General features: G+C 41.8%; 1 protein-coding gene across 1 annotated transcript; it reads right to left on the reverse strand.

Annotated features, from left to right (window-relative positions):
• Positions 1–6,244: 6,244 nt before the first annotated feature.
• On the reverse strand, positions 6,245–8,704 carry LOC101311739 (BAG family molecular chaperone regulator 4-like). The gene is made up of 4 exons (XM_004294261.1): positions 8,512–8,704; positions 7,706–7,962; positions 7,473–7,619; positions 6,245–7,192 (listed from the first exon to the last, which is right to left on the reverse strand). The coding sequence occupies exons 1-4, from the start codon at positions 8,702–8,704 to the stop codon at positions 6,995–6,997; spliced, it is 795 nt and encodes a 264-aa protein (XP_004294309.1). The 3' UTR covers positions 6,245–6,994.
• Between the last annotated feature and the right edge of the window lie 4,713 nt (positions 8,705–13,417).

The following is a 13,417-nucleotide window of genomic DNA, read 5'->3' on the forward strand; positions in this document are numbered from 1 at the left end:
GCCTAAGTGTTGTTTTCCAATAGTGTCATCTTAGCATCCAGATAGGTTTACCAAAGGCTTAATCCATTTAATTTTATAACACAAACGAGAAAAGTCTAGAGTTAACTACCTTGGGAAATTCAATTACAATATAATCATTACCTAAATGCATGCATAAAGTTTAGAGTTTAGGTATCCAAGCAATAAGCAAACCAATCTTGTCTTTAAGTGGTTTTAGCTCACCACACACACACGTATACACACATGCATGGTGTGTTTTCATGCTCTTATTCGCCTAAAGGTAATCAATGTACGCAAAACATCATGTCAGGACAAACTAGAGGTGGCAAACGGGCTGTTAAGCACGAGCACGGCACGTTTAAAAGCGGCCCGGCACGGCCTAAGCCCGTTATTCTAATGGGTCGGGCTGGGCTTAGAAAAATGAACCCATGGGCCCGGCCCGGTCCGAGCCCGTTATAGGCCCGGCCCGGCCCGGCCCAAGCACGATAATATGAGGCCCACGGCCCGGCCCACTATAAAATATAATTTTATAAATATGAAGATAACATATTTATAAATAATAAACTTAGTTTTGAGTGTGAACAATATACTTGTAGTCGGTAGTTGATAAACTACCTTCCCTGCCCATAGACCAGTCATGAAACTTGTAAACCGACATCCAGGCTACCTCGCTATGGTGAAAGATCATCGGTACCACATCGAGAAAGTGCTCGCCCAAGCTCCACAAAAAGACATCATAAGAAGATATATGTGTAATTAGTCCCCGGAAACATAATGTGTGAGGGAACTTTCCTTAGTTATAAAAAGAAGGCTTCCCATATGTAGAAAGGCTCTCTGGAAGGACTGATAATAAGGGACTGAACCTCTCTCTCCCGATCCTAAAGGCCTATTGGCCATGATAGTAGATTGTAAAGTGGACGTAGCCATGCCCTCTGATGGCATGGTGAACCACTATACGTGCTTGTCTCTTGCCCATGATTGTTTATATTCGTGTTCCACCGTGATTCTACATGGTCCTCCTGGATTATGCAGAAACATTTGGCGCCGTCTGTGGGAATCAGTACAAAAAGTCACGTTACTCTGCCTCCGAGAGGCAGTTTATTCAAAGTCCATGAGAGCAATAGGTCCATCGGGAGGTGCGCAAGCCCAGCAAAGGGCTAGCTAGGCAGTGGGCCAGCAAGGGTCCAGCCCGGTCCAGCCAGCAAGGGTCCAGCCCGGTCCAGCCATCTGGGCCCAATGTATCAGCAGGTCAAGTCCTAGTGACTTGCCCGGGGTCTCTTTATCTACGGGACGTCACCAAGGTCAAGCACCCACAACTTGTGACCGGCGCCTCCAGCCGTCACCCGGAGATGATTCAGAGGGACCCGGAGAGTTTGCCGTGGCCAGTCTACTCCACCCACTCAGTGTCTCCAGCCTAGGATGAGATGTCGTCAAGAAGGAGGGAGCCTGCCTAGCATTCAGCCTCCGGGAAGCGGGTTTCAAGTTCGGGCCAAGCGTCTTCATGTCTGGTTGGCTGAGTTCATGAGGAGAGTTGTGCGAATTGGGATAAATTCGACGCCATTGATCAGGAGGCAAGGACTGGTCACGATGATATCTGGTTCGCATAAGGGCGAGTTGGCTTGCAGATCCGTTGTTATCACCCGCCGGCTCCCGGGTCCGACCCGAGTAACTCTTCCGGGACAGCTTGTCGACCGCCGGCCAGGAATGATTCGCCGGGCACCGGCGTGCTCTGCTCTCGGTCGGGTGGCCAATTGCTATGGACACCCATTGTCTCCAGAAAAGCCCTTCCCGGTAGCAATAAGTCATGTTCTTCCCGGTGAGTCGGTGACCTCACCTATGATCTGACCCTCCCGAGCTCGGCGACTCCAGATTGAAAAGAAAATAGTCAGTCCGGGAGCAGAGAAAGAAAAAAGTTGGTCACGAGCGGGAGCAGAACAATTGAAGGAGGATTGACCCCATGCAGTCTAACCTGCAAGCAGCGGGTCTCGGTTCCAAAAAAAAAAAAAAAGAAGGAAGAAAGAAGCACGGATCGTAAAAAAAAGGGATGTGGGAGAAGTACGTTAGTATGGGCAAGGGATGTTTCGGGTCCTGGTGGCTTTAAAAGTAAAGTCAAAAAAAAAAAAAAAAAACAACCACGATGGACACCCGGAGGAAAGGGCACCAAGCCCGGAGCTACTTAAATTCCTTGGTCACGAGTGGGATATGCAGCAGCAGTGCGAGCAGCTTGGATCTCGGAGGCCTTAAAAAAAAAAAAACGGTGGGGTGAGAAAGAAGAGGGAAACCTATAGCAACATGATACTACCCTCCTGGACCCTAACTTGGAAGTCAGTGTTCACAGTTCACACTCCTAGGCCTACTGGGTGCACCCATTCAGCAGCTATTTTCACAGATAAGTCTCTATCTCGTTGGTTTGTGAAAGTTCATAATATTTATGCCATGATTTCGTCCTACTTACAAGCCAACCTGTATGTATATGAGTATGCATGCTGGTCAGTAGGTTTTGGCATTAGACCGAGAGACATAAGTCATTAAAATCCCGAGTAATATCAAGCGGGATAGACATTAGACCGAGAGGCATAAGTCATTAAAATCCCGAATAACATCAAGCGGGATAGGCATTTCACCGAGAGATTGGCGTTCGACGTTCAATATTACACAATTGCATGAATCAATACTTAGTTGGCCCCATAATTGTGTTGATCAACTAAACTATGTAAACTGTTAATCGATCATTTGTTTATTGTGAAGGTACAACACACCTCGCCTGGCCAAGTAAGTTTTTTAAGGCCGGGAGTCGACGGACTTAATGATCACGGTGTACGTCAAGACAAGCAAGACCCGGAACACGCAAGACCCGTTCAACACACCTCTTAAGTACGGACTTGGGAGGACTGGGGCCGGGTGCCGGTTGATAAATGACTAGTCTATGGGCATTCTATATATCAAATCCCCACTCAAGACGCGTCTTGAACGGGAACTTGGGGGGACTTGTAGTCGGTAGTTGATAAACTACCTTCCCTGCCCATAGACCAGTCATGAAACTTGTAAACCGACATCCAGGCTACCTCGTTATGGTGAAAGATCATCGGTACCACATCGGGAAAGTGCTCGCCCAAGCTCCACAAAAAGACATCATAAGAAGATATATGTGTAATTAGTCCCACATCGGAAACATAATGTGTGAGGGAACCTTCCTTAGTTATAAAAAGAAGGCTTCCCATATGTAGAAAGGCTCTCTGGAAGGACTGATAATAAGGGACTGAACCTCTCTCTCCCGATCCCAAAGGCCTATTGGCCATGATAGTAGATTGTAAAGTGGACATAGCCATGCCCTCTGATGGCATGGTGAACCACTATACGTGCTTGTCTCTTGCCCATGATTGTTTATATTCGTGTTCCACCGTGATTCTACATGGTCCTCCGGGATTATGCAGAAACAATACTTATATTCTAATAATTATTTATTTGAGTATGAATTTGTATTCCCTTAGACTCATAAGAAGTTTTTGCCTAAAAATTTATTAATTGTAAGCATTTATCACTTATTTCTTTAGTTTGTTAACAAAGAAAAAAATGATCGATAGATTATGTGAATTAATTTTGGTTTGTAATCGTATCATATATAATTAAAAGTTGAGATTATGAGAGTAGAAGTGGTGGTATAAGACATTCATCTCGACCATTTTCAATTTTCGACACGAAACGGGCTCGACACAGCTCGTTCATGGGCCCGGGCTAGCCCGGCCCGAGCACGGCCCACCATGTTATGGGCTTGGGCTGTGGGTCGGGCTGGGCCTTACATTTGAGTAAATGGGTCGGCTCAAGCCCGAGCCCGAGCCCGAGCCCGAGCCCGTTAAGAAGTGGCCCGTCGTGAGCCAGCCCAAGCATGGCCCGAAACCCGATTAGACGGGCCGGGCCGGGCTAGGCGGGCCCGTTTGCCACCTCTAGGACAAACATATTAATTCAGATTAATAACGTCTAATAATGCATGAAAGTATTAAATTAGTCATAAGTGAGAATCATGATGATATGAAATTGCATTAATTTATAAACAAAGGTGTATCAATACAAGTAAGAAGTTTGGTTAGCTTTCAACACTAGCCCTAGGAAATTCACTACTCACTCATTTCTAGATAAACAAACTCAAACATCCTAAAATACATCAAAAGTAAAGAGTATAAAAAAGGGAAATGACTTATTCATGAAGATGATAGTAGCCGATACAGGTCATCAAAGTCATGAGTGTTGGGTGTATCCTTCTCCTTCCACTAAACTCTTGATGATGTAGAATGGTGACAGAGTTTCTAGTGATGATTTATGGGGATGGAGGGTTATGAAGGTGGAAATGGTAGCCGTGTAGAGAGAAAAGAGGATCTATGTGAGATGAAAATGAGAAGTGTATGTAGTCAAGTGTGAAAGTGAAGAATGGGTCTTGACTTCTCTGAAATATGATATCCCTTTGGTCTCATGGTGTGTAGAGATGCCTTTAAACACTTGGTTCTCAAATGGTCCCAAAACGATATCGAGAGCCAATGAGTGTTGGCATGAATGACAAGACACTTGCTTGAGTAGATTCACCATACCCAAATTCGAGCCCCAACAGTTGTTGATTACTGGAGACATGTGAGACCCATATGACACTAGTAAAAAGTGTTAGTATCCAGAGTGTTTGGGTCAGAGGCCCGAATATGTAGGATGTCTGTGGGCTTACAAGGTCAAACTTTGGGTCATCGGTGTCTTAATGCTAGATGTTGGTTGAGTTCCTATGACCACAGGTGGTTCATAAGGTTCCTGGTTTGGTTGGCTACTTCCGCCCAGTCTATATACCGATTATAAAAAAATGATATGGAGACAAAAGACAGTGTGTAATAAGAATTTTGAACTTTAATTGGTAGCACAAATCTCTCCTTATAAGTGACAGGTCGTGAGTTCGACTCAAAATAGACTTATTGTGTCATATTAGTTGTTTATTTGATAAAAAAATAACATATCAAAATAAACTAACTCATTACAAAAAAGACAGTAGAACCTAAATGGACACTATGTTGCTGCTCTATCCCGCCACATAGAACATGCACAATCTGTTGGCATATATATGGAGGCAGAATCCATGAGAGCTGGGCTGGTTATAGCTATCCATCAACAATGGAAGGAGATTGAGCTTGAGAGTCACTGTGCGATGGTAATACCAGCCCTAGCGAAGGAATATATGGACTTGTCTAATGTTGGAGTGATTCTTGGTGATTGCAGGTGTACTATTTGCAAGCATTTAGTTTCATTTCACTAAGGCATGTCTTTCATGAAACAAATGGTGTTGCACATAAATTAGCACGCCTTGTTAGTGTTACTTTGTAAAATGATTTTTAGATAGATGATACACTTGATATTATTCAGGATGTCCTTTTAGAGGATAGTTGTACGACATTTCGAGGTTTAGGCAATATGTCCCCCTCGGTGTACTATCCAAATGATATTTACTATATACTAATACTGGTACAGCCCATATACTGTTCATAAGGACCCATGCGAAGTTACTTTTCCGTCCCTATTTCCTGATTAATCACGAATTTGCCCACAGGTGCGAAATTACACATTTGCCCTTCTTATCATGAAAAATCACAGCTTTGCCACTGCAGTTGGTTTCAGTCACAGCCCAGTAAAAGACCATTTTGCCCTTTCTCTCATATCTTTTTACAATTTTGCCACTCAATTTTCAGATACCTTTCATTAAAATTATAAAAAGACTATTTTACCCTACTCAGATAGCTTTATTACTGATTTGTCATGCTTCTATTCTAAATCCTGCAGCAACGCACGGGTCACTGCCTAGTTAATAATACAATAGAAAAGAGGACTTCTCCGACCTAACAGCTAGGCTGGGAGCCTGCCTTATAAAAAAATAATATACAGTAGAACCTAGCTAGATATTAACACGTACATGTGCACGGAGACGTTGATGATCCAGCAACCTAAAGTTGAGGTATATATAGAACTTGTGGTGTGGGTATTTCCTGGTCCATCTGCAGCAGCTTCTGAATGAATGAATGGTCATAGGTCTACCACTGTCCTCTCTATGAATGCATATGCATATACTGGATTATACTAGCGGACCCACGACACCATGTCTCCACTCTCGAGTCTCGACCCGCTGCTGCCCATCCGTGATAACTTGCATCTGTGCCTTTAGCCTTTAGGGGTTTTGGGTTCCTTCCTTGTTCATTGCTAGAAGGAAAAAAAAGAAAAAAGAAGAAGACTAATTTAACTAATTTACTACAGTTTTTATATTCTCATACATCATTGTTCTCTTACGTTATGTCTGTGCTTGAAGATGAGTGCGTGGTAGCTAGGAATGAATAATGAATCCGGAAGAGCTTGATTCGGTTTGTCGTGCTGCCAAAGGACTCGAGGAGACTACTATTACCACCACAATACTAATCCTGATGAAGCAGAGATGAAGTCCTCTCCCGGTAATTAGCTTTTTGTAGGTAATCTGAATCCACTCTATACTGATGATGAGTTGTTGCACTTAGCTTTCTCATATTTTGGAACTGTGAAATCGACAAGTACAATCCATGACCGCAATACTGAAGAACGTTCATGCCATGGCTTCATAGAATTTGAAACCAAACAGGCATGTGAACAATATATGAAAGGATATCGTGTACAACTGAAAGTGACCAAAACTCCAAAAGTTCAACACAAGCAAGCAAAGAAAATTCAGCCCTGCACTCGAGAAATAATAGAGAGACATCAAAGCTAGCTAGCTATCACTCCTATCAGCTTTGCAACAGAGAGAAACCATATAATATATATACAGATATTTAATTGTTCAAGGATAGGCCATTTCCACAGTTGCTACCAAAACCAGCTTTTATCAACAATCAATGTTAGTTGAAAAACTTGCACCAAATGGGTTTTGGTCCTATAACATTTGATAGTCGTGATGTATATATATGTCCTTTGAACTTTATACAAAACCAGCATAACTTGAGCCTTAGTCAAACAATTCCCAATCTTGAGTTATCTTGGTAGAAGATTTCATTGAGGTTGGAGCATGCAGGCTTCCAACCCCCAATTCAAAACTCTGCCATTTTGTAGTCACCGAGACAGCGTTGCTACTCTTGCTGAACGGATTAGAGTTTCTTGCTTTTAGATTGTCGAGTGTGTCAACTAAACTCTGTACACGACGAACCTATCACAAAAGATGCACAATGTGATTCTCCATTGATCTATATAAAATCATAGTGAACTTTTAAAATGAAATCTCAAGTAGTTACTTCTGAGGCCTTATGCAGACACTCTTCACGATATCTGTACTGTGCTTGCTCAAATTTCGAGTCACTGCAAATAACATTCCCATTTTCCAGTTCTAGACCATCTATGTCATGAGCTAACTCTATTGCTAATTTCATACACGTGCAATCTATTCATAACATGATGCTAATATTTTCAAAGAATAAATGAGCACAAACCTCTACCCGCCTCTGTACTTTTGCTTCTCCGTCTGCTTCAATGGAATCCAATTTGAGCAACTCCGCCATGAGCAACTCTGTTAAAACCACAATCTCCTTATCTGCGACCTTGGTACCATTGCAGAGTGTTGTCTCCATATCCACAATCTACAGTTATTGACAAACTAATTAGCTTATAGGATTCCATACAGAGAAAAAAAAAAAAAGAACTTAGTCAAGCAGCATATTGCAACCTTTTGAGAGAGCTTGTCAACTTGTGCTCTAACCTTGGCAACCTCTTCATAGGCTTTCAGTATACCTTGATTTTTGTTCATTTCCTCAAGTTTCTTCTCTTTGCTAGCTGGGTCTTCCAATAACATAATCTTAGACATATCTTTTACACCTGCGATGTGCAAACATTCAACATCATCCTTCTCTTTTCCTCTATACAACAATCTTTGCGCCTTTGGCTCTAAGCCAGTCTCATTTGCAAGAACTCTCTTCAGATCGCCTTTCATTCAACCAAAAGTAAACATAAGTAACGAAATGCTTAATGATAAACCACAAGTATCACAGTCTATCTAATTCCATAACATCCAAAATGCCAAGTCCAACACAAAAACGGTAAGCAGCAGAAGACCAAGCTTTGGAAAAACAGAAATGTGTATCAGAATTGAGAAATGATATATGTTATTAAAATTTTAAAAAAAGAAAAAACAAAGCAAAGAAACGATAATTAGCAGAACTCAAGAACCAACCTTTAGAGAACCCTGTTCCTACATTGGAATGTATAGACATATATATGAACCTAAACATGCATGCATACAAACTCCTGATAAAAGAACTCCAGCTTTAACTTTGATCACTTTATCAAGTACAGCAATGCTCGTACCAAGAAACGTTCATGCATTTAAATGAAAAAATCAACTATATTGGCTTCAGATTTTCCATCAAGAACTCAAATTGAACACAGGGATTAGTTGATCCCAAAATTCAGTAAATGCCTACAATCATGAGGAAAGAACCAAAGAAGCCAGAAAGTAATGAATGCGATGATTACCAAAAGTTGATCGAGAATGTACAGTGACATCGTGGTAATAAGAATCATGGGAAACCTTGATCTTGATCATAGGCCCAGAAGAGGCATCGGCAATGTCTCGTTTTTGGACAAGCATGCCACCGGGTCTGAGCTCCCAATCTATCTGCCTCTTATACCCATCTTTTTCCACACGACATTTTGATCTTTTTCTCATTCTCTACCAAATATAATGTCTGAAAATCATAAAAGGAGGGATTGGGAAATCGGAAAAGGTGTGTAGTTGTTGAGAGAAAAGGATCGGTGTGACACTGTGATGGGTTTGAGGGTTGTGTAAGCAAAGAAAAGCGAGTTCAGGACAGGGACCTCTCTATGCAGACACCACAGCTAGCGGTTGGTCGGTACAACTCAAAAGTTGGTAAAGAGAGAAAGACTACAGATCGAACTTGCACTCGTGCAACTAGGTGAGCTAAATTTATGGGCTTTATCAAAGACCTTACGTAACGGGTTTGGGCTTGGCATATCAAATTTAATTACGGGCTCTGAGTCGGGGTGGTTTCATGTTGGTTTTGCATCATCGACAAATTTGTCAAACTAGAGAAGGGATGGGTTTCTCTTTAAACCCTAGGTTCGATTGTGGCGCATGTAAGAGTTGAGTGGGCTAAACAAAAACGCACATTTCCCTTACATGATTTCCATAACAGAGTCAATTCAACAACTCCTCTAATGTGACACAAGGCGTTATCCTCAAGACCTCAACGATTGTCATGGTTGTGTTTCAGTGATATGAGTTGATGATTGAGCAATAGAACAACTTTTTTATTACATTTTTCAATCTTAACCGTTCAGTTTTTAGGTCCTTATGTAGATCACTTATACAAAATTTCAGCCAAAAAAATGGTGATCGTTAAGGTGCTCAAAATTACGATTTGCATGAACGGTTCAGGTTTAGCAGATTTGATCCGTCCATTGATTTAAGCTAGTTCGAACCTTTATCGATCACTAATTTGGCTGAAAAATCCCAGAAATGATTTACTCATATATACCTACAGGTTGAATGTTGAAGGTGTTGATATGTGATCAAAAAGTTTTGCTAATAATCAATCACTCATATAAGTTATGAGTCTCTGTCGTGAGAGGTTGAGACTATGAGTCTATGTCTCTTCTATTCCACGGTAACAACACTAGCCACCAAATCGGACGAAGCACAAGCTCCGGCTCCACCCACACCACCTCTGTTCCATCATCTCCAAGCACTGAGCCCCGTGCTCCGACGCAAGTCAAAGATGCCCCGTGTTCTTATTGGTATGATAGCCTTTGGGCATAATTTTGTTATCTAAGTGAGTAAATGGTGCAGTATTAAATGGATTTGGAGGATTATTTGTCCACAAAAAGGTGAGATGGGAAGATTTGATGTAATACACTGTTTTGTTTTGCAAATTTTTAGTTTAGAAATCAAAATAAAGTGATTTTGAACAGAAAATTATATTTTAACATGATTATTGCGATCAGTAACTCGATTCTTGGGGGTCAATAACTCGATTGTTGTGGGTCAGTAATTGAGTTACTCGGGATGAGTAGCATTTTAAGGAATCAATGCCCAATTATTGGGGGTCGGTAACTCAATTCTGGCGGCCTGTGACCAAAGTAACTCAGTTACTGGGGGTCAATAACCGAGTTCTCATTGACTGAAATCTGGTGACCAGAGAAAATCTGAGTTACTGGTGGTCAGTAACCGAACTACCGATGGTTATTAAGGTCAATATCCGAGTTACCTGTGACTGGAATCTGGCGACCGGAGACCGACGACCGGTGACCGGAGACCGACGGCCGGTGACCGAAGACAGGTGAGGCTCCGACAAACTCTTTTCTCTCTTACACTTTCTTTCTCTACATACATTCAAAGAGTGAGGGCAAAATAATCTTAAAATAATATAGTTTGTTAAGACTTTAGAAAAGATTTGTTGATTTGGGCACACAAAAAAGTTATCTTACATGTCTTATGTACATAGGAATAAGCTCATGAAAAAGATTGTCATTTGAATCGGCAATGCGAGGTTAAAATTAGTACTAAATGTGAATTGAAGTGGGCTAAATAAAGGGATAATAAAACCTCCATCCGCCTCTAAATTTATTAAAAGAAAAATAGAAGAGATACAAATTGTAATATCCCGGAATTTCAGTTTTCTATTTTTAAAAGAAAAATTATTTTTCGAGCTATTTATTTCAATTTATGTTATTCTTTATTCTCTTTGTGGCTTTCGAAAATTATTTCAATTTTTTAGTTTGTCAAAAATTTTCTTTTGAGCCCATAGAATTAAATTAGATGTCGTTACGAGTTCGTAGGATTTTTCGGAGCATCATTTGGACATCAGAGCTATTTTTAATGATTTTTGGAAGTTGGTATCATCCAAAAATTTAATTAAAAATAGAATTAGAGGTGGCTACATCTGGACCGTTGGATCTCTTAAGCCGCTAGATCTGGGCCATCAATTTGGGTATGTATATACAGTGGATTAGTTTAGACTAGATCAGTTCAAGCCTAGACCGACTTGTTTCGCAACGGCAGAGACTGCTGAGGCGCCGACCTCGTCTCCGTCGTCCGGCCACCTCTCGGCGTCCAACCGGTGGCCAAGGATTCATCTCGTCGTCCTCGACGTCGTTGTGCTGTTAGATTTCTAAGACAAGCTCGGAGAAGGGAGAATCGAGCAGAAGAAGGATTTCTGGGTTTCTGGTCGAGTTCGTGATTCCGGCCACGGCGGCGAGCGTGACTGGTGTGGATAGCTTCATCTCAGTCTCGTCAACGTCCCTAGGGCTTCAGCTTGTCGAGACGAGGTCAACTGAGGGAGAATCGAAAAGGAGAAGTTTCTAAATTTTTCGACGAGAGTTCAACGGACTCCGGTGAGCTTTGGTGTCGACTCAGGTATCAAGTTGATCTTCTCTTCGAGCTCTACCTATTTATATGCTTGAATTTAAGATTGGTTAAGGTTTGGAGAAAGTGAGGTTTTGGCAGAGGAGGACCGCCGTGTGTGCTGCCGTGCACGGCGGCGGTGGCGGTTGTTTTTGTAGTTTCTGGCTTTTGTTGGTATATTGAATTCATATGAGTGATTGCAGATAATTGTAGAATTGGAAGTGGAGAGCTGGTTGCAGGTTTGTTTGGGTTTACTGTATTTGGTGTTGGCAATGGTGTTGTTGTCGTTGATTGAAGAAAGTGAAGTTGTGGGATTTTGGGGGTTTGCTGGTTATTGTGTGCTAGGTGATTGCAGTGGAAGTGTTGATATTGTTTAGTTAAATTCCAACAACAATGAAACTGCAGAAATGATGTTAGTTGTTTTATACTAAATTTCAAGGAATGGAAGAGTTGGGTTGTCACATCCCAAGACCTATTCCGCCGTAACACGATATTGTCCGCTTTGGGCCCACCGGCCCTCACGGTTTTGTTTCCGGCAGCTCAGGAGTAGCTTCCCAGTAGGTCACCCATCTTGGGATTGCTCTAGCATCAACATGCTTAACCTCGGAGTACCCATCCCCTTCGAAGCCGCTGAACCACCAAAAGGCCTCGTGTTAGATTGGAGGTGGGCATGTACATATACAGCACATAACCCCTCTCCGTTTGGTCGATGTGGGATATTACAATCCACCCCCCTTGGGAGTCCGACACCCTCGTCGGCACACTCGCACCACACGGCAGAGTGGCTCTGATACCATTTGTCACATCCCATGACCCATTCCGCCGTAACACGATATTGTCCGCTTTGGGCCCACCGGCCCTCACGGTTTTGTTTCCGGCAGCTCAGGAGCAGCTTCCCAGTAGGTCACCCATCCTGGGATTACTCTAGCATTAACATGCTTAACCTCGGAGTACCCATCCCCTCCGAAGCCGCTGAACCACCAAAAGGCCTCGTGTTAGATTAGAGGTGGGCATGTACATATACAGCACATAACCCCTCTCCGTTTGGCCGATGTGGGATATTACATGGGTGATTGGCAGGAACATAATTATACTGTTGTGTTACTTGAATTCCAAATTGGAGAATTTGTGTTGACAATGGGTTTGATAGTTAATATTGGAATGAAGTTGGAGAAATTGTAATTCGGAGGTTTGAGTTTGGATGCAACTTGGAGGAATACAATACAAGAATGGGTGTTCAGAGTAAATTGTGATGTCTGAATTCTGGATTCGATACAAGGACTGAGTGACTATCACCAATTCTAGAAGCAGAATGATAAAGATTTCAGAAAAACGTGTCGCTGAGTTACTAATTTTAGCTGGTGTCGGAACTAATACTAGAATTCCAGGTAGGGTATTTCTCGGGGAACCTTTCTTTAAATTGATAATTAGATTACTATAATTGAAATGAGTGATTTGTGTGACATTGATTGATTAAATCTTGAATGTTATTGTTTTCATTAAAAACATGTGTATTCGTTGATTTATATAATTAATGTTATTGCTTTCCGTAAAAGCATGTTTTGGATGTTATTTTGAGAGTATTGATATTCATTGACATGCATAATGCATTGTGAGGAATTGTGAGATTGGTGAATATAGAGAGGTGAGAACGAGATCGAGAAAAAATACATTTTGTGTAGTTGAGTTTCCTCATGGGTTGTCCATGAATCCATGCCAGGCCACCTGCGCAAATGAGTGGGGAAAGTATGCCCTTTCGACGTATGAGTCGATAAAACGATCTTTTGGGTTTCGGGACTGGGGACCATGAGGTTAATAAAAGACTAACAAAAGAGGTACTGAAGTTTATATATTATTGATTTGTTAAATCGTATATTCAAGACATCTACATGGTATGGGACGTGTAGGTACATATGTCTTGGGTGTATGGACTAATTAGCCAGTAATAGAGTGGAGGGAGTGCATTAGCATTTATGCATCGTTTTTTCGTTATTTATTTAAGGAGTAAATGCTTGTGAC

This window comes from Fragaria vesca, linkage group LG3, assembly GCF_000184155.1.
Source record: "Fragaria vesca subsp. vesca linkage group LG3, FraVesHawaii_1.0, whole genome shotgun sequence".
Lineage (NCBI taxonomy): Eukaryota > Viridiplantae > Streptophyta > Magnoliopsida > Rosales > Rosaceae > Fragaria > Fragaria vesca.